This window comes from Ascaphus truei, chromosome 11 (assembly GCF_040206685.1).
Source record: "Ascaphus truei isolate aAscTru1 chromosome 11, aAscTru1.hap1, whole genome shotgun sequence".
NCBI lineage: Eukaryota > Metazoa > Chordata > Amphibia > Anura > Ascaphidae > Ascaphus > Ascaphus truei.
The window spans coordinates 39,574,432-39,593,022 of record NC_134493.1 but is presented as its reverse complement, the minus strand read 5'-3'; the positions used below and the strand labels follow the sequence as shown (position 1 = coordinate 39,593,022).

The 18,591-nt window shown below is 46.5% G+C and overlaps 1 protein-coding gene across 4 annotated transcripts in view; it reads left to right on the top strand.

Moving 5' to 3' along the window:
- LMF1 (lipase maturation factor 1) overlaps positions 1 to 16,042 on the top strand; it is a 224,404-nt gene extending 208,362 nt beyond the window's left edge. For all 4 annotated transcript variants that reach the window (XM_075565782.1, XM_075565784.1, XM_075565785.1 and 1 more), the window contains 2 exons: positions 9,486 to 9,598; positions 14,067 to 16,042. In XM_075565782.1, the coding sequence (XP_075421897.1) occupies positions 9,486 to 9,598; positions 14,067 to 14,241 (288 nt within the window). In that variant the 3' untranslated portion in view covers positions 14,242 to 16,042. The remainder of the gene's footprint in view (positions 1 to 9,485; positions 9,599 to 14,066) is intronic.
- Positions 16,043 to 18,591: the final 2,549 nt, after the last annotated feature.

Below are 18,591 nucleotides of genomic sequence, written 5' to 3'. Positions count from 1 at the left end.
ATATATATATATTCACTCTTTGACAAAGCGCTGTGGAGCGCAAAACGTGGCAGAGTATTTTTTGCCCTTGCCATTCTCCATGATGTCACCCACGCAATAAATTGCTTTTATTATATCTTTTTGTGCTTAGCCCTATCCTTTTTCGCAGTGCACCGCTTTTTTTCTCCATTTTGTGTAATCGTTCTCATTTACCGGCCTCGACAAATGCACTCGCCCGCTCGCCTGCAGCCGGTGCATTTTACCCGCTGGTGATGTTTTTCGGCGGGCTGCTGTGGTGGCGGCGTGGTTCAGCGCCTACCGGCATTTTTCTCCTTCTCTGCATTGAAAATGGCCGCGCGGCGTCAAATGACGTCACCATGTCACGCGGCGTCAAGGAGATGAGGAGCCCGCCTCGGAGCAGACACGGCACTGGAAGGAAGCAGCTGTGGGCGAGTGGGCAGTCGAGGAGCTGACCCGACCGTGGCTGTTCCCAGTCAGTCACCCACAAAGTCAGTCACCCACCCAGTCACCCACACACACACTGTCTCACGCACTGTCTCACACACGTAACTATGTAACAAGGAGTAACTGTAGTAAAGTATAAATGTAATACAATAAATAAACTGTCAAAATGAATGTTTTTAGTTCTTATTAGGAACCCCAGTCCCCTGCTGCTCGAACCTAACCAAAGTCCCAGGGTAACCTCCTGGCCCACCCTTCCACATGGAAAGGCCCTTACAGCAGCACCTGACTCGGGTCAGATCCGGCCCTACCTCATTGGATGTGTTTCTGTGACCTGTTTTGCAGCTGGTAGACATTGATAATATCCACCTTATCAGCCCATATGTGACGGATATTACAAGTAGATTTCTTTGTATGATATAAAACAAAATGCATTTCACATGCTTAAAGGTGTAAAAAATATATTATAATAATAATAATTAAATAAGCGGGACAGGTTTTATTGACCTAAATGTACATTTTAATGAAAACATTTGGAGAGAAGTGAGACCTCAGTAAAGTGTACAAGACTAGCGATAGTAAAAATATGAGCCTATGAGACTCGGCCAGAACAAATGTCCTGGAAGTCCCCCGTGACTCTGCCTGTCCTGCTCACGTATAGCTCACTTTGCAGATAGCAGCAACAAAGCATCCTCTCAACGGGTGATAAGAAGTTGTGGCGGTACCGGTGGCAGCCACTAGAGGGTAATAGCTGTTAACATGTTGCTGTGCTGGGCCTTCCTGCACAGAAAGGGTTAAGTCGGGGGTTCTGAACTCCAATCCCCCGAACAGAACAGGTTTTAAGGATACCCCTGCTTCAGCACAGGTGGCTCAATCAGTGGCTCAGTCGACTGAGCTAGTGATTTTGCCACCTGTGCAGCAGCAAGGACTGATTGAGGCACCTGTGCTGAAGCAGGGACTAATTGAGCCACCTGTGCTCAAGCAGAGATATCTTGAAAACCTGACCTGTCGGGGGGTCTTGAGGACTGTGTTAAGTAATGAAAACTACAAAACATTTGAAATCCAGTGTGTGGTTTTATTTTTAATAAGTCAGTTGTGTAGTACTGTATTGGGTAATACAGTACATACTGTAATTTGTAATGAGTTTTAATGTAGATCCTGGTTGCTATAATATATATCCTGGTTGCTATTGCTGCCTTTGGCACAGCCCAGCAGTGCAAGTGCTTTTGCACCAAATTATCACAAACAGGAAAGTGTTGCCGTGTTCCCAGCAGGAGAGGGACGGAACTGCAAGCTGTAACAATAGACAATGTTACCTGAGTAATATAAGGTTACATTGTAGCTAAACACTTGAGCACTGGCTGAAGGATTGACTCAAAGTCGGCCATAAGGTGAACCCAGAGAGCAGGATATTTGCCGATCGATCACAGGAGAACGAAACGATCGGCAGCTTAGATCATTCGTTTTCATTCAAGGTAATCAAAGTCGGCACATATTAAAACAAAAAAAAGAAAGTGGCGCAAGGAACGCAGCTTTATTAAGTGATGGGAACGGGAACATTGCGAGGTTTCCAGCGCAATATGCCAGTGGAAATGTATTTTTCAGGTAGAGTACATGCGGTAACTTCTTTACACTTAGCTGCTGGGCCCTCGTGTAGTAAAGGAGTTACATAGTTACTTAGTTACTTAGTAGATGAGGTTGAAAAAAGACATTCAATCTATGCTGAATTTAGACGACAGATACTTTATCTTATATCTGTACTTACAGTATTTTAATTCAGGGGAAACCAAAAAAAAGTAGGTGTGTGCCAAGCACCCGCGTTATAAGTGAAACTTCTGTGTGTTTTCACTGTCACAAGTGTTTCATGCCATGATTATCATAAACTGGAGAGTACAATTTGATTGATAAAATACAGTGAAGTGTGACTGTGAAGGTGTGTGCTCGGCACATACCCCTTATATTTATGTGTGTGTGTGTGTATATAGATGTGTGTGTATATGTGTGACTGAAGGCGCGTGCTCGGCACATACCCCTTATATTTATGTGTGTGTGTGTGTATATAGATGTGTGTGTGTGTATATGTGTGACTGAAGGCGCGTGCTCGGCACATACCCCTTATATTTATGTGTGTGTGTGTGTATATAGATGTGTGTGTGTGTATATGTGTGACTGAAGGCGCGTGCTCGGCACATACCCCTTATATTTATGTGTGTGTGTGTGTGTGTATAGATGTGTGTGTATATATGTGACTGTGAAGGCGCGTGCTCGGCACATACCCCTTATATTTATGTATGTGTGTGTGTGTGTGTGTGTGTATATAGATGTGTGTATATAGATGTGTGTATATATGTGACTGTGAAGGCGCGTGCTCGGCACATACCCCTTATATTTATGTGTGTGTGTGTGTATATAGATGTGTGTGTGTGTATATATGTGACTGTGAAGGTGTGTGCTCGGCACATACCCCTTATATTTATGTGTGTGTGTGTGTGTGTGTGTGTGTATATAGATGTGTGTGTATATATGTGACTGTGAAGGTGTGTGCTCGGCACACACATATATATATATATATATATATATATATATAGTTACTGACACATCTTCCAATGATATCTCATAAGGGGAAAAATAAATTCCTTCCTAACTCCAGTAATGGCAATCAGATTACTCCCTGGATCAACATCCTTCCCATGTTTACTTATTTGGTATACCTTTCCTTTCTAAAAAGATGTCCAACCTTTTTTTGAACAAATCTATTGTATCTGCCATCACAGCCTCCATGGTTAATGAATCCCACATTGCAACTGCCATTACTGTAAAAGAACCCTTTGCTTTGTTTCTGGTGAAATCTCCTTTCCTCCAACCTTATGGGATGATCCCGCGTCCTTTGTACTGCCCTCGGGATTGAAAGTTCCTTGTGTTGACCCTGAATATAAAAATACTTTGCGATTTCTACCTTAACAAAGGAAAATAAATGAGAAACCTCCAGCGTGTTAGTAATTCTGTGTTATTCTGGAGTGGAGCAGAGACCCCTCCAGTAATAACACAGTGTCCTGAGCTTCCAGTCTGAAGAACAGTGGGATGTCAGCACCCAGGGCAGTGAGACGCGCTGTATCTGTGAGGGATCAAGTTAGAAGGAGCCTAATTGAATGAATATGTGCAGATCTAATATGGGAGGGTGTGTGCAAGTCAAATATTTATTCTCTCATGTCGGAGCTGTGAGATGTTTCACCCTTTTACTGACCTAGAACCATGAGAATTGCTCAGCAATCTTATTTAGGCCAATTGTTAGCAGAGGGTTCTCCAGCGATGCCACATGTTTAGGCCCACATGGCAAAGGAACCGATAATGATCCTGCGACAATATAATGTAGACTGAGTATGACTAATCTGTTCCTGCAATTTCAAAACTCGGCGAAGAATAGAGAATCCGAAAAACATCATGGAGGCACAACATATTTATATTTATGTATAATTGTATTTATGTAGTGGCAACAGTATTCGCAGCTCTTTACAAAACGACAATACAGGGAGAATAAAGTACAAACGATGGGAATAACAGCAGCAAGTAACATGACAAAATAAGGCAAAGGAAGATCCCGCCCCAAAATATATAATACATCCCTGAAAGCTTAGGTTTCCAAATGCAAATCTATTCCAACCCTCCCTCCCCTCATACTATCGCTCTTTTGAATATCGCTGACGGTAACCTAACCCCTGAAGAGGTAAGGTGCTCACACTCCAAGTAGAAGTCCTCCCCGCAGACACACCTGGTTTCTCGGAACGCGTGGCTGTTACAATGCACCAGTGTTCCACAGCCTGCTCTCTGCCAGTCTTATTCACACCTCACTTCCAGAGCAATTCCACATCCTCACACAAAGCAGCCCTGCCCCTCCGACTCTGAGACTACAGTGCGCTGAACACACATGGTGAGGCACGATCACACACACAGTGCCCGGCCTTCTCTAGGCCTCATGCTTAGACCAGAACCTCTCATAGCAAGAATTCCAGAGAGCAAACACACACACACACACAGAGCTAAGTTTCACAGCCAAGACACATAGTTGAGTTACCAGTAGACAATCACCAGTGGCCAGAGTGGCTTGGAGTGATTTACAAGCTGTTTGCAGTGATCAGGACCCAGTTATACAGCTCTTTTTAGGAGACTACAACGGAGTCCGTTTTAAAAATAAAATGTGCAACAATATTTCTACTACTCCTGGATAATGTCAAAAAGAATTAGGGAAAAGAGAAAGTATAGCGAGTCTGATTGCAACATTAACCTCTTTACTTTCAGCAGAGAAGGGGTTAAACAGTTTTTAATGAGTGATGTAGGGCGAAGGGTCACAAATTAGCAGGATTAACTAATGCTAATAGGGGCAGGGTGTTCTGTTCCTTTGTTTCAATGTAAAATGATGTATTCCATCCGCTTTGCTCTGCCAGTGTCTGCGTATCTGTACCTGCTGCCGGTTTCCTCTCTGTGCCAATGAAATCTGCCAGTTGTAAGGTGGCATTGACATCCGTGGCCGCCGAGATTTTAGTGTCTGAAGCAAAAAACACAAGTAGTAACAGTAACTGACGCAGGAGGGGATGTTGGCACCGTGTAGGAGCAGATTGCTTCTTTTTGATGCATATCCCACACTGAGCACAGCTCCCACAGCTTTGTCTGCATTGATCAGCAGGGGTATCTGTTCCTGTAATAATAAAACACGTCTGCGTTGTACTTCCCATGTACAGACCTGGCTCTCGCTTCCTCCTTCCCACTGGGAGTGGGTTGAGCGTGCCTGCCCTGACTCACTCATCCTGAGTGGGCATGGCTGGCACACAGGCCCTTCAATGCTGCTGATTCAGGGCAGCGAAGGAGGTCCTGGCATCATCCTGCAGCACATACCGCACACCTAGTCTATCTACAGTGGTGACTACTGTATGTCCTGCACAGCATCACACGTCCGTGCCAGTTGTTGACCGTGTAGGGTGAGACGTTGCTCATGATCCCCCAAGCACAGTCCTTGCAGGGTAACGGCTCGTCCTACCTCAGCGGGGTCCATGTTTGGGCCGAACAAAATGTAACGATGCTCGTCTCAAGCAGGAAACGGACCCGCAGGGCTGAGGTAGGAAGGTGAAAGAACCGACCTGAGCCGAGGGACAGAGTCCTGATAGAGAAGTGAGTCGTAAGCTGAAGGTCAGGGCTGGCAGCAGAGTTGCGCAGTCGGTGTGGATGCAGAGGTCGAGGCAGGCTGAAGACAAGGATAGTCGAGGTACGTGAGCCGGGTCTGGTAACGAGGAAGACAATAGGTAAGCGCGTTGCATGTACTCAGCATGAACTGGAACTGTGCTCGGCAACTTCAGGGCTGTCCTTTTAAAGGAAGCTGCCAAGAGCAAAAATGGAGGATCCTGCCACAGAGGTCAAGCAAGAGCAAAATCCCGGACCAGACTCTGAAAACGCGGCACGGATTTTGCCAAACCTCATACCCTTCACTTCCTGTCTTTTTCCCCTTTACTTCCCGTCACTTTCTGTCTCTTCCCCTTCACTTTCTGTCTCTTCCCCTTCACTTTCTGTCTCTTCCCCTTCACTTTCTGTCTCTTCCCCTTCACTTCCCATCTCTTCCCCATCACTTCCCGTCTCCTCCCCATCACTTCCCGTCTCCTCCCCATCTCTTGCGATCTCTTCACCTTCAGTTCCCATCTCTTCCCCTTCACTTCCTATCTCTTCCCCTTCACTTCCCGTCTCCTCCCCTTCACTTCCCGTCTCCTCCCCTTCACTTCCCGTCTCCCCCCCATCTCTTCCGATCCCTTCACCTTCACTTCCCATCTCTTCCCCTTCACTTCCTGTCTCTTCCCCTTCACTTCCCGTCTCCTCCCCTTCACTTCCCGTCTCCCCCCCATCTCTTCCGATCCCTTCACCTTCAGTTCCCATCTCTTCCCCTTCACTTCCCGTCTCCTCCCCTTCACTTCCCGTCTCCTTCACTTCCCGTCTCCCCCCCATCTCTTCCGATCCCTTCACCTTCACTTCCCATCTCTTCCCCTTCACTTCCCGTCTCTTCCCCTTCACTTCCCGTCTCCTCCCCTTCACTTCCCGTCTCCCCCCCATCTCTTCCGATCCCTTCACCTTCACTTCCCATCTCTTCCCCTTCACTTCCTGTCACTTCCTGTCTCTTCCCCTTCACTTCCCGTCTCTTCCCCTTCACTTCCCGTCTCCTCCCCTTCACTTCCCGTCTCCCCCCCCCCATCTCTTCCGATCCCTTCACCTTCACTTCCCATCTCTTCCCCTTCACTTCCTGTCTCTTCCCCTTCACTTCCCGTCTCCTCCCCTTCACTTCCCGTCTCCCTCCCATCTCTTCCGATCCCTTCACCTTCAGTTCCCATCTCTTCCCCTTCACTTCCCGTCTCCTCCCCTTCACTTCCCGTCTCCTCCCCTTCACTTCCCGTCTCCCCCCCATCTCTTCCGATCCCTTCACCTTCACTTCCCATCTCTTCCCCTTCACTTCCCGTCTCTTCCCCTTCACTTCCCGTCTCCTCCCCTTCACTTCCCGTCTCCCCCCCATCTCTTCCGATCCCTTCACCTTCACTTCCCATCTCTTCCCCGTCACTTCCCGTCTCCTCCCCTTTACTTCCGGTCTGGCTGCTGGGAACTTTGAAACGATCACGTGATCCGTCAGTGCCGGAGGGTCCGTGGCCCACGAGGTGGCAGGAATTGGTGTGTTAGTATCTTGCCCCCCTGAGCATGACCTGCTTTTTTAATATATGTTTTTGTGTAATAAATCAGGATTTTCTTGGTCACTAGCTTCTGGGGTTACCATAGTAACCGTTAGACTGCACTGGGCTCTGAGGAAAGCTGCATTTTCATCTGCCAGACATGTAAAATTGCAAATGCTTAAATCTCCTGAATAGAGAGTCCGATTTAAAAACTAAAAACAGCTTTGGAAAGAGCCAGAAGAGATCTCCTAAAGCAAGTAATAATAAGTTGCAAAACAAAATGACGACTAGCGCTGATTGCTGCTTTAAAATCTGCCTGTTAATAAAGCCATTCGTTTTGGTTAAGTTAATTTCCTCCTCACATTTTGCCTCAAGACGTTCAAGCTAAAACGCTCACAGAGTTGCAATAAAAAGAAAGCACTCGGTGATGTAACAGCACACACCAAACATGTAAAAGCAACTACAAGGCGGAAATTGACTTGAACCAGGAAAAATGTCATATTTAACAGCTTTTCCATACAGATCGTCGGCCAGGACATGTGACACCCTATCCACCATCTTTTCATCATTTGAGAGACGTAAAATAGTTCTGCAAGTTTTAGGCATGAAGGGTGACAGTGAAAAAAGTACAACAATGGGACACACAACCCATGCAGCGCTTGTTAGCCAGGAACGCATTGATGATTTATAGGAGTATTGTATTAAAAGTTCTGTATTACTGTTTAGCTAGCGAGTGCTGAAATGTTCAGGGACCGTTTCTCTTCTCCCATCCCCTCTCTAGCACCCTGACTTGAATGCGGCTGAGCGATCATTTGCTCTCTCTCTCCCCCCTCTCTCTCCCTCCTCTCTCTCCCCCCCTTATCCTGGTTAGAGAGCACCTCTGCTCTACTGCCCTGTGGAGCGGCTTCCCCAAGCAGGGGAAGGAGGTAGAAAAGCACAGGCCGGGCAGCTGCTGTCCAGGCTGTAGAGATGCTTGAGACGGCTGGAAGTTGCATGCCGCCGTCAGGGCTTTACCTGACCAGATCCTATTCACACCTCATCAAGACTGCACCAATGACACTTTATTTCACTAAGGCATGGATGGCCAACTCCAGTCCTCAAGGACCCCCAACAAGTCAGGTTTCGCGGGTATCCCTGGGGGCTCAATCAGTGGCCCAGTCGTTCACCTGTGCTGAACAGGGATAACCTTAAAACCTGACCTGTTGGTGGCCCTTGAGGAATGGAGTTGGCCACTCTCCTGCACTAAGGGGTTCAGGACGTGCCCACTCCCTGCTTGCATGTCCCTGCACTGCCCTGTCACCGACACCCACTCCTTAGATTAACTGTGTCACTGGAATTGAGCACAAAAGGGAGTGAAATGCTGATAGATACAGACGCTGCTTGCTGCGGTGCTGGGAGGAAACGGTCTGATGCAGGAGCCCCGCTGGTTTCCATGTGTAATGAGCCTGGGGAAGAATAGCCGTGAATAGGTGAACAGTACAGTAATCACGGTATCGTTTTCAAAGGTGCAGTTCCATACATTTTTGTTGTTGTTGCAGAAATGTATTGTGATCAGCACCACCTCCCACCTCCCACCTCCCACCTCCCACCTCCCACCTCCCACAAAATACTCGTTGCTGTCTGTACCGTGAGTTTGACTCTGAAAGCATTGGGCTTTTATTTGGGCTTTCTGTATATTGGTAACAGCGTGTGCCATTTCCTCCATCACAGATACCCATTGTGCTGCTGGGACATGTGGGACGATAGGAGTTTAAAAGACGACTATAAAAACAAACATAACATGCAGAATATGTTTAAGAATACACTTTGTTTCATTGTGTCTTTCTCAAAAGCCATTGCTCGCTTTGTACCTTTACGCTTTGGCCGGCAGTGAAGTCATTGAGGATGTTCCCATCCTTCCAAGAGGAGATGGCGCCCGTGCTAGCCCCTCAGCAGTGGTATATCAGGGGTCCCATTACTCTTACCTCAGTGGTCCAGGCACATGGTGTTGGGCTGCTACATTTGATTGTATAATGAGTTTAAGGCAGGGGTCTCAAACTCTGTCCTCGAGGGCCAGCAGCAAGCCAGCTTTTAATGATATCCCTGCTTCAGCACAGGTGGCTCAATTGAAGACTGAGCCACTGATTGAGACACCTGTGCTGAAGCAGGGATATCCATAACACCTGGTCTGTTGGTGGCCCTTGAGGACTGAGTTTGGGACCCCTGGTTTAAGGGTAAGTCCCCTGGGCAATCCTTGTACAGAGCGCATGCTGCACGTGACTGTTCTCATGGTTATACAATGCTTTATAAGCCCGCCCCCCCTGTTTCCTTTTCTTCCCATGCTCCGGCTCGGGTCCTTTCACGGATCAGACGTACGAACAGAACGAGTGGATCATACACCTGGCCGGGAAGCTGCTAGCCAATGACATCTCGGCGTCCTCACTCATGGCGGTCAACCCCTTCCAGGGAAAGGGGCCTCCCAGGTGAGAGCATGGGCAGCGGAGCGGGCATTATCCACAGCCTGCTCTACCCAGGTCATAAAATGCCATTCAAGATAAAGTGGAGTTCAGGGGGGGCTCAACTCCAGTGCTCAAGCCCCCCCCCCCCCCCCAAATGGTCAGCTTTTCAGGATATCCCAGCTTCAGCACAGGTGGCTCGGTCAAAGACTAAGCTTCTGATTGAGCCACCTGTGCTGAAGCTGGGACTGATTGAATTACCTGTGCTGAAGCAGGGATATCCTGAAAACCTGACCTGTTGGGGGGGTGGGACTTGAGGACTGGAGTTGAGCTCCCCCTCATGTAGATACTGGAAAGGATTGTGCAGGAGAGGATCATTTTAAACAAGGAGACAGAGATTTACTGCATGTTTTTATAAGAAGAGAAAAGGGGGAGATGTTCTTTTTAAAGAGAGCTGTATAATAAATGGAGGAACTAGACTCTCCTATTTAGGAACATGTCATGTATTTGCCATCCACTGAAGGCCCCCAGACGTGACAATTTTGATTTGACTACATTTAAGATATGCAACTCTGACCTGCGTTTATAGGTACGGCGACGCGACCGCGTGACGTCAGCCGTCGCCATTGTAGTAGCGATTCCTGGTTATAGTGCAGGAGTCGGGACAGGGGGGCGTGGCGGAGGCGTGGCAGTGAGCGGTTCGCCCTCATTGGCTGAACCGCTCAGATCACGCTGCGATTGCTGAAGAAGTCAAAATCCTTTGACTTCCAGCGATCGCGACCGCGTGACATCAGCCGTCGTGGTTGCGCCCACTATGGGCACCCGCGACGGACTGCATATACTTCCTACGTGCTGCACAACGTCGCAGTCGCCAGTACTATAAACGCAGAATACCCCGGATTCCAGCGACAGATATCACAGAATCCACAGCACACAGAGCTTTCATTTCGGGCTCCGACCTAACAGAGGAAGACACAGCCGCAGTTCCACATGTCCAGCCTTTAACCACTTAGGGCCATATGCGGCTGATCCGGCCATTTTCCTGACCCCGTTAATTTTCGATGGGAATTTCCAGCCAAAAAAATTCCAGCCAACAGGTCAGGGTTTCAGGATATCACTGCTTCAGCACAGGTGGCTCAATCAGTGGCTCAGTCTTTGGCTGAAGCAGGGGTAGCCTAAAAACCTGACCTGTTGGTGGCCTTGAGGGCTGGAGTTGGCCACCCCTGCCCTAAACAATTGCAGAGTTGCAGGACCAGTGGTGCTGAATGAGTTAAGTTTGCAGACCATGTGATTGCAGCTACTGCAGCACATTGCTAATTACCAGAGGACTTGCAAATACTAAAGCGCTCTCCCGTTTATTGTGCATTCGGCTTTATTGTCTAATTCTACGGCGTGCTCGACAAGTCTTAATAATCACAGCCTGGGGCAGTGCCAAGTCTGAGCAAGTATCACACTGCAACACTTGCAGTATTAATTCCAGTGGGGAGGTGAGGTGTCCTTACCTTACATCTTACAGGGAAACGCTCCCCGTACATGTCCCCTTATACCCAAACGCTGCAGGAGATGCGTCGCTCACAGCTTCACACATTCACTGCCACACAGCGCAGCAGAGAAGGGGTTAAAGTTGCAGCTCCACCCAATAAAAAACATATAGATTTATAAACACACTACATACAGCTGCAGCGGCCGTTATTCGAACACTTTCTGAATACTTCGGAATACCGATGTCATGACGCGGGATGTCTTCCAACCGTACCGCCTTAAGACGCGAGTGCGGCGAGTGCAGAAAATGGCATTTTAGAGTTCTGTTTTTTAAACACCTTAAATTGACACAGTAGCACAGTACTGTGCACATTGCAATTCATTCATTTCATTGCACCCAAAGAAACAGGATCCATGAAATTCAAACAAAGCAATGGCGATAAGCGCGGGTGCCTGGGGCGATTGGCCACGTGGAGTACGGCAGAAGGACTTGTGGAACAATGCAAAAACTTTATTACTAAGGTTTTCGTTGACCTTGGTAATAAACTTTTTGCATAAGTCCTGGTGTGCTGCTATTACTATAGATAGATAGACACATATACACGCTTTATATATCTCCAATCATGCACTCAGCACATTACAGAATTATCATATAGTCAGATCAACGCAAGAAGCTTTTTAATCCTCTTTGCAAAGCAATGAGCAAACCCCATGACGGGAATGAGTTAAAAGTGCAACCCCTGCCTTGCAGTAGTTGCAGTCACGATTAAGTGAAAGCAGTCTGCTGTGTGACACCTCCCAAAGCATTTACTTCAGTTTCACAGTTTAACATGTGCAATAACTTTTTTAGGTTAAGCTGCAGAGGAGGTAAAGCTGCACGTTTTTGTACAGGGCACTTAGGGTCTCGAAGCACGCTGCCGCAACCCCGCAGTTCCCAGAAATCGTGTCTTTTTTTGCAATTCGCTTTTTCTTCTGTTTTTGTTCGTCAATTAAACAGTCACTTTAACACCATTTATTAGCACTCTGTTATATGAATGTGTATTCATATTTCAGAACCATCGCACCTAATACACAAGGGGACAGCGTTGAAATGGTAGAATCCATTAAAAAAAAAAACAAAAAAAAAAACTAATAATTGCTTGGGACTTCTCACACCAGGACGACTTTCAATCCTTCGGCGAACAGGCCGAGCTAGGCCCGAGTTTATGGCTTTTAATGAATTTATGCTTTTCCACCAAAGGCCTCTTTGATTTACAATTAAGGAGGAAACCTTGCAAAGAGGTCTCCAGATAAAATGTTAAAAAAAAACCATCAAATCACATATATATTATATGTATGTACAGAATAATAAAACGTATGTTCTGGCTTATTCCCCACCCTCACTGCCCCTGTCAGGTCGTTAATTCTGACAGAAAACACAGTTCCTGTTTTTCCCTCCAAAAACCTCTCAGCTGTTAGCTGGGGACAGCCGGTGCCCTCTGGAACTAATTACAGCTGTCTGAGAGATTTACCCCCCTTGGTACAACTCAAATATTGCTTCTAATTTTTAACGCGTACAGTTGGGAGGTGTCATGGCACCCGGCCGCTGTGCGAGAGACCCCTGAAAGTTTTCAATCGCAGCTGCTACTGGGCAGTGTGTAATACGCTGTATTAACCGCTTCACTGCGGGAGAGGGCTGCAGCGTGGGTGCAATATGTTTATCGATGTAGTGTTTTCCGATGCAGGGAACGTGTTATTTCAGAGGGTAGGGTGTGCCAGGTGTCCGGTATTGAACCAGACAGTCCTGTATTTGGACAACTGCACTGACAGGCTAGGTATTAGAGAGATCCCTGCTTCAGCACAGGTGGCTCACTCAGTGACTCAGCCACTGATTGAGCCACCTGTGCTGAAGCACGGAGGGATTGAAGCACCTGTGCTGAAGCCGCGATATCCTTAAAACCAGACTTGTTGGTGGCCTTTGAGGACTGGAGTTAGCCGCCCCTGGGCTAACCCACCCTAACTTTTTTAATGGCTAGTTATACCCACATACCAGCTTCCCTTTGCATAGCCATTAACCAACCTCACACTGATGAGACCGAAAAGGTCCAAAAAGCTGTCCGTGAGTAGGGTTACTGGCTCTGCACTTCTTTAACCCAGGCAATCCAAGACATTTTCTTTTTAAATACAGGATTGAATCAGGAGCAGAAACCCATTCATTTCAGCTCCGGGGACCTCTTGCTCCCAGAGATACTTACCTCCTTAGTGGGTGCTGGTAACTACTCCAGGGTTCACATTATTTCGGATTTTCAATGTTCCCACGCCCTGCGGGCCAATAGGAAGCCGTGACGTCATCCGGTGCAGCTTCCTATTGGCCCATGTGACACGTGAGCTTTAAACTGCGGAAAGCTGCAGAGAGATACCGGCACCCCCTTCGGAGGTCTGTATCTCTGGAAGCAGGGGTTCCCGGAGCTGAAATTAATGGGGTTCAGCTGCAGAGATCCCTTGTTTCAATCCTGTTTTAAATTTTTTTTTTTTTAAAACACGGCTTGGATTGCTCCTTTAAATTGGATTAGAAGCAAAAAGAGACGCGGTGTGCTCATTTACATGTCATTACCCAGAATCCCTTGCTGCAGTGGAAGCACTGTAAGAGATAATGGGGATAATAAGGGTTGCAGACCTGTCTGAGACACGTGAATGTGCTCACACCGTGGTATTTTTATTTACTATTATTACCAGCTAATTCCGAGGGCTGAGGCTCAATCCTCAAGGTGTACCATTGAGGTTAGGTTGTCTCTAATTATCTCAAACGTAACCAATTAGCCTAGTCTTAATCATCTCCCGCCAGCTTGCTTAGGTATGTGTTACCCTGCAAAACAGGCCTGTAGGTGGCCTAAGCCTGAATTCCCAGTGGTCAAACCTTCACCCGTCTCACCCCTAGTCCTATGTTTGCAGTGGTCACCTCTTCACCACTCGCCCCCTTGCTCTTGGTAGACACCACTGTTACTACCTCACCTCTCTCTGTCGCCCCCTGCAGGTGGGTCAGAGGAGAACACTTCAGGTATAAGTTCAGCCGGCCGTGGGGAAGGCACGCGTCAGATGGCAGGTGGTGGATCCGTAAAAGGATCGGTCCATACTTCCCACCGATCAGCCTCCCGGGACTGAAGAAGTTCTTCGAGTCGAGGTCCTGGCCTCTTCCGCTCCAGGCTTAATACCGTGCACAAGGGGCCCAGAGGGGACATCTTCTCTGGGTTTCTTCCATTCAATGCGTATGTTTATATTACACGGTTTCAGCTGATCTGTTCTTTCTGTAACTCATTTTCTCAGATGACCTTTGATTAGAGCCGATGGCTCCCTAAAGAATGTGCAGCGCTTGTGTCGGTACTATACAGGAGTAGGGTTATCATCCCATAGTTCTAATTGCCAACTTTATACTAGAAATACAATAGATCCTTGCGATGCTAAAATCCTACCTTAATATAATGAAAAATACAGGGGAAAAGCCCTAATCCTACTTGTGTATAATATCACCCAGTGAAAATGTTTTTTTATACAATGAAATCATAAAAAATATTATAATTAGAAAAATACACGATATGAGAACAATAAATCTTGATTGGCAACTGCTGCCCAGAGAGAGCACAGATTCTCTCATACAATACTTAATATCTATAGCTTCTATATGGCTGCTACTAATGTTACTTTTTATAATGATCCCTTTCTCTGTCTGTCCGTGGCTTTCCATTCCTTCTATATACAAGATTATTTAAAAAAAAGGTCGTATCCTGGTGGAATTGTCCAAAGATTCAGGTGTTCTGGATCATGATCAAAGCATTGATCCGAGAACACCTGGGGGTAGAGATTGAGGTGGACCCGCTGGCCATGATGCTGGCCAAGCCAATTGACGACCTAGATACCGCAGAAAGCAAGATGGTGGGACACGTACTGACGGCGGCACGCTGCTCAGTGGCAGCTGCATGGAAGAAGGTGAATGCCCCCGCTAAGCAGACCGTGCTTCGCAGGCTAAGAGAAATTAAGACAATGGAACTTCTCACGGCAAAATTGACCCAAAAAATGGACAAGTTCCATAAAACATGGGAAATATGGTCTGGCATGTAACAAACTTCAAAAGTAAGCAACAAGGTACTTAAAAACTAGGAAGCACCCAACACTCTCCCCCCCCCCCCTTGTCCCACTCTCTCCCTGTCCCCTCTCCTCTCTTTTTCTTCCCCTCTTTACTCTCCTCTATCCTAATATTAAAAGAGGTACATAAGGAAGTGGCGGCTTCCCCACTGGAACCCACACGGTGGGAACATATGCAGAACTAGCCACAAGCGCACTCAGATACACATCTACCTGAATAAAGGAACCAGACAGTTGACACCTATGATATCCTACGCAAACACCAATGTTCCCCCAATATATATGCAACAAAGCTTATTGTATATTGTGTACCCTGAAAAAAAACAATAAAAAAATTGAAACAAAAAAAAAAACGGTCGTATCCTGAGAGACCTAATACATTTTATAGTTGCTTACATTGTAGCCAATTCCTAATATCAGGCGTTAAAGTGTTAAACATTTATCAATTATGTGTTGTGGGTTATGATACCTTTTAATAAACCACGCAATAGTTTTTCATATACTGACTGCACATATAGCAGTGTGTACAGAAGGGAACCTCCGGTTGGGACAGCTCTGCACATTATAACACGCAGGAAGAACTCCCTTTTTGGTTTATTAATAGGTATGTACAACCTACAACAAATATACACTTTCCCACAAACAATACAGCTACTAGAATTCGGAACAGCGCTTGGTCTGAGCCATTCCTTGATCTTTCTCGAGGCATTCTGGGATTTAATGACCCTGTGTAAGCTGCTGCCTTCTGTGATAATTTGTTGCCAAAGTTCCCAACAGTTGTGTACTATGAAGGCTGAGCGGCGATGTGAATTCCCTGCAAAACATATTCCAGCTGTTATGTTTGGTGCAAATAAAAACTTCCACCCCTTTCATCGTGGTAAGCCATCCATTATCTGCCTGCCTGTCAGCGGAGAGATTGTGATCCATATGTACTGTATGTATATCTTCATTTATATAGCGCCATCCAGGTACATAGAACTTCACCGCTGTAATACACAGGACATCATAATATAACATATAGTGGGGACAGACGCTGCACACATGAAAGTAACAATAGGAAAGGGGGCTCCTGCGCGGAAGAGCTTACAATCTGAGTGGTAAGTGGTGAGAACTTACAGAGACAGCAGGAGGGTGTTCCGGTAAGTGCGTCTGCGAGGGGTCACGGTCGGTGCATGCGAGATGTATAGTATGACCTTATCCAGAATATACAGGGCTACTTATCTCTCTTTTGGTAATGGAAGTCAGGCTATTCTTGCTGCAGTTTTGCAGCCAAGAGACTGGTAGATATGTTCCTTAAACCACAGAGCCCCGATACAGCATAACTAAAAGGTCATGGCCGGGCTGTGACTCCCGTGTGACAATACTTCCTGTGACTCGGACGCCTGCACAAGGTAGGACCTTGTCCGGCATTGCAACAATGTGAACCGGTCCATGGCGGCCCACTGGTAACGCTGTGCATGTACCACTGGAAACCAATAGAGATTGGCCACGCATGGCTAAACTGTAGCGCATCTTATGCATTGACTTGAATGGACACCATTGTATGCTACGGCTCGGCATCGTTTCAGTCCTTTAGGGCCTGCGTTAAATCCGTTCTGTTTGTTTATCAGGTTAGTACATGTGGCACGTTTTATGACGGCTCTTTCCTGGATTATTATCTTGACACCAAAGAATTAAAGGATGAGGGGCAGAAATCCCATTACCTGTGAGAGATCTGTCCCTTAACTCCTCCGACTGCATAATGACACCCCTCGCACTACTTATTTCTGATGCAGGTGACGGGAAAGTGGCACCAAGGACCTTAGTACAGGGGGGGGCAACCTTTTTTCAGCGTGCCAATAAATGAGCACACATTTTTTTGGAAGACCACTGTCCTACTGCCCCTCTACATCCACTCTCCTCTCCCCCTTACTCAAACTCCGCTCTTCCCCCTCCTCTCTCTCAATCCCCCTCCTCTTTCACTCAACTTCGCCCCCTCTCTCACGCAATTTCCCCCCTCTAAGAATTTTGGCTTGTGGGGGGTGGCGTTAGGCCTCCAGTCCTGCGGCAGAGGGAAGCAGGGGACCGCAGAGTTGCGCCGGCACGGCTGGGTGGGGGGCAGAGGGTGGCTTGAGAGGGCCCCGCAGCTGAGATGTGAAGAGCGGCTGATCCCCAAGCATCACCACGCTGGCCGTTCCAATGCGGGCCACGGGTTAGCCACCGGCCGCCTTCGTACATTATGGTTGAGACAAGCATGTTCCAAATTAGTTTTAGGGGTTTATACTGTATCAGGAGACAGAAACTACACTTGCCTATATTATACGCCCATAATATATATTTTCTTTAACTGTGCATGCAATGTCTTGTATATAATGTATACCTTGTTCATTTATGTAACTGTATTTGTAACCATGTATTATTTGTTTTTCTCTGTGCCCGGACATACTTGAAAACGAGAGGTAACTCTCAATGTATTACTTCCTGGTAAAATATTTTATAAATAAATAAAAATAAATAAGACAAAGGACCCCTTTAAACAAGCACTCATGTAGTGATAAACGTAAATAAATAAAAATAACCTTTATTAATATATAAGGGTTGTAGTGATAAACGTAAATAAATAAAAATAACCTTTATTAATATATAAGGGTTTACCCTTATATATTAATAAAGGTTATTTTTATTTATTTACGTTTATCACTACATGAGTGCTTGTTTAAAGGGGTCCTTTTTGTTGCCTAGGCAAGTGTAGTTTCTGTCTCCAAATCCTTCTACCCCTGGCACCGTCTCTTAGACAGTAGCTTGAGCTTACCTCCTCACTCCCCACTCCCCATTAATTGACAGTTTATACTATATCCACCAAAGCAGTCAATCGGCCCCAATTTCTGACGAAATTCCCTATTGAACTTAATGGTCCAAAATGCCCCAAATGAGAATAAGCCCGTTAATATCCGTTTTAATGCCAACACTGCTGTTTTCGTAGCTTGATGACCCACCAACCTTTTTTTTATTTATAGCTCATTTAAAGAATTCAGGAACACACCAGACCGAGTTAGGTACATGGTTGTCTAAATCCCTTTTGTTTGAAATATTGCCAATCACAAGTGTTTTTGCACTAATATTAAATAAACAGCATGAGTTGTTGTGCCGTCCCAGCCTCCATTCTTCCCTCTTCTTATTAATTTGTTTTGGGAGGGTGGGGGCGGGTGTAAGGGGGGCAGAGTGAAGGGTGCAGGGTTCCCCAGGGTGTGGTAAAGAAGAAATGAGCATTTGGGGCCGTTTAACGCGGGACGTCGTGGTGCCAGAGAAAGCTGGAGCGAATCCAAAAAACCTTCAGACTTCTGTCACCTCATTAACTTAAAGGTCGCAAATCAATTCTTAATTATAAAGGAAAAAATGAGAGGCGAGCGTGAGGGAGGAGAGAGGTGCGGAGGGGGCTG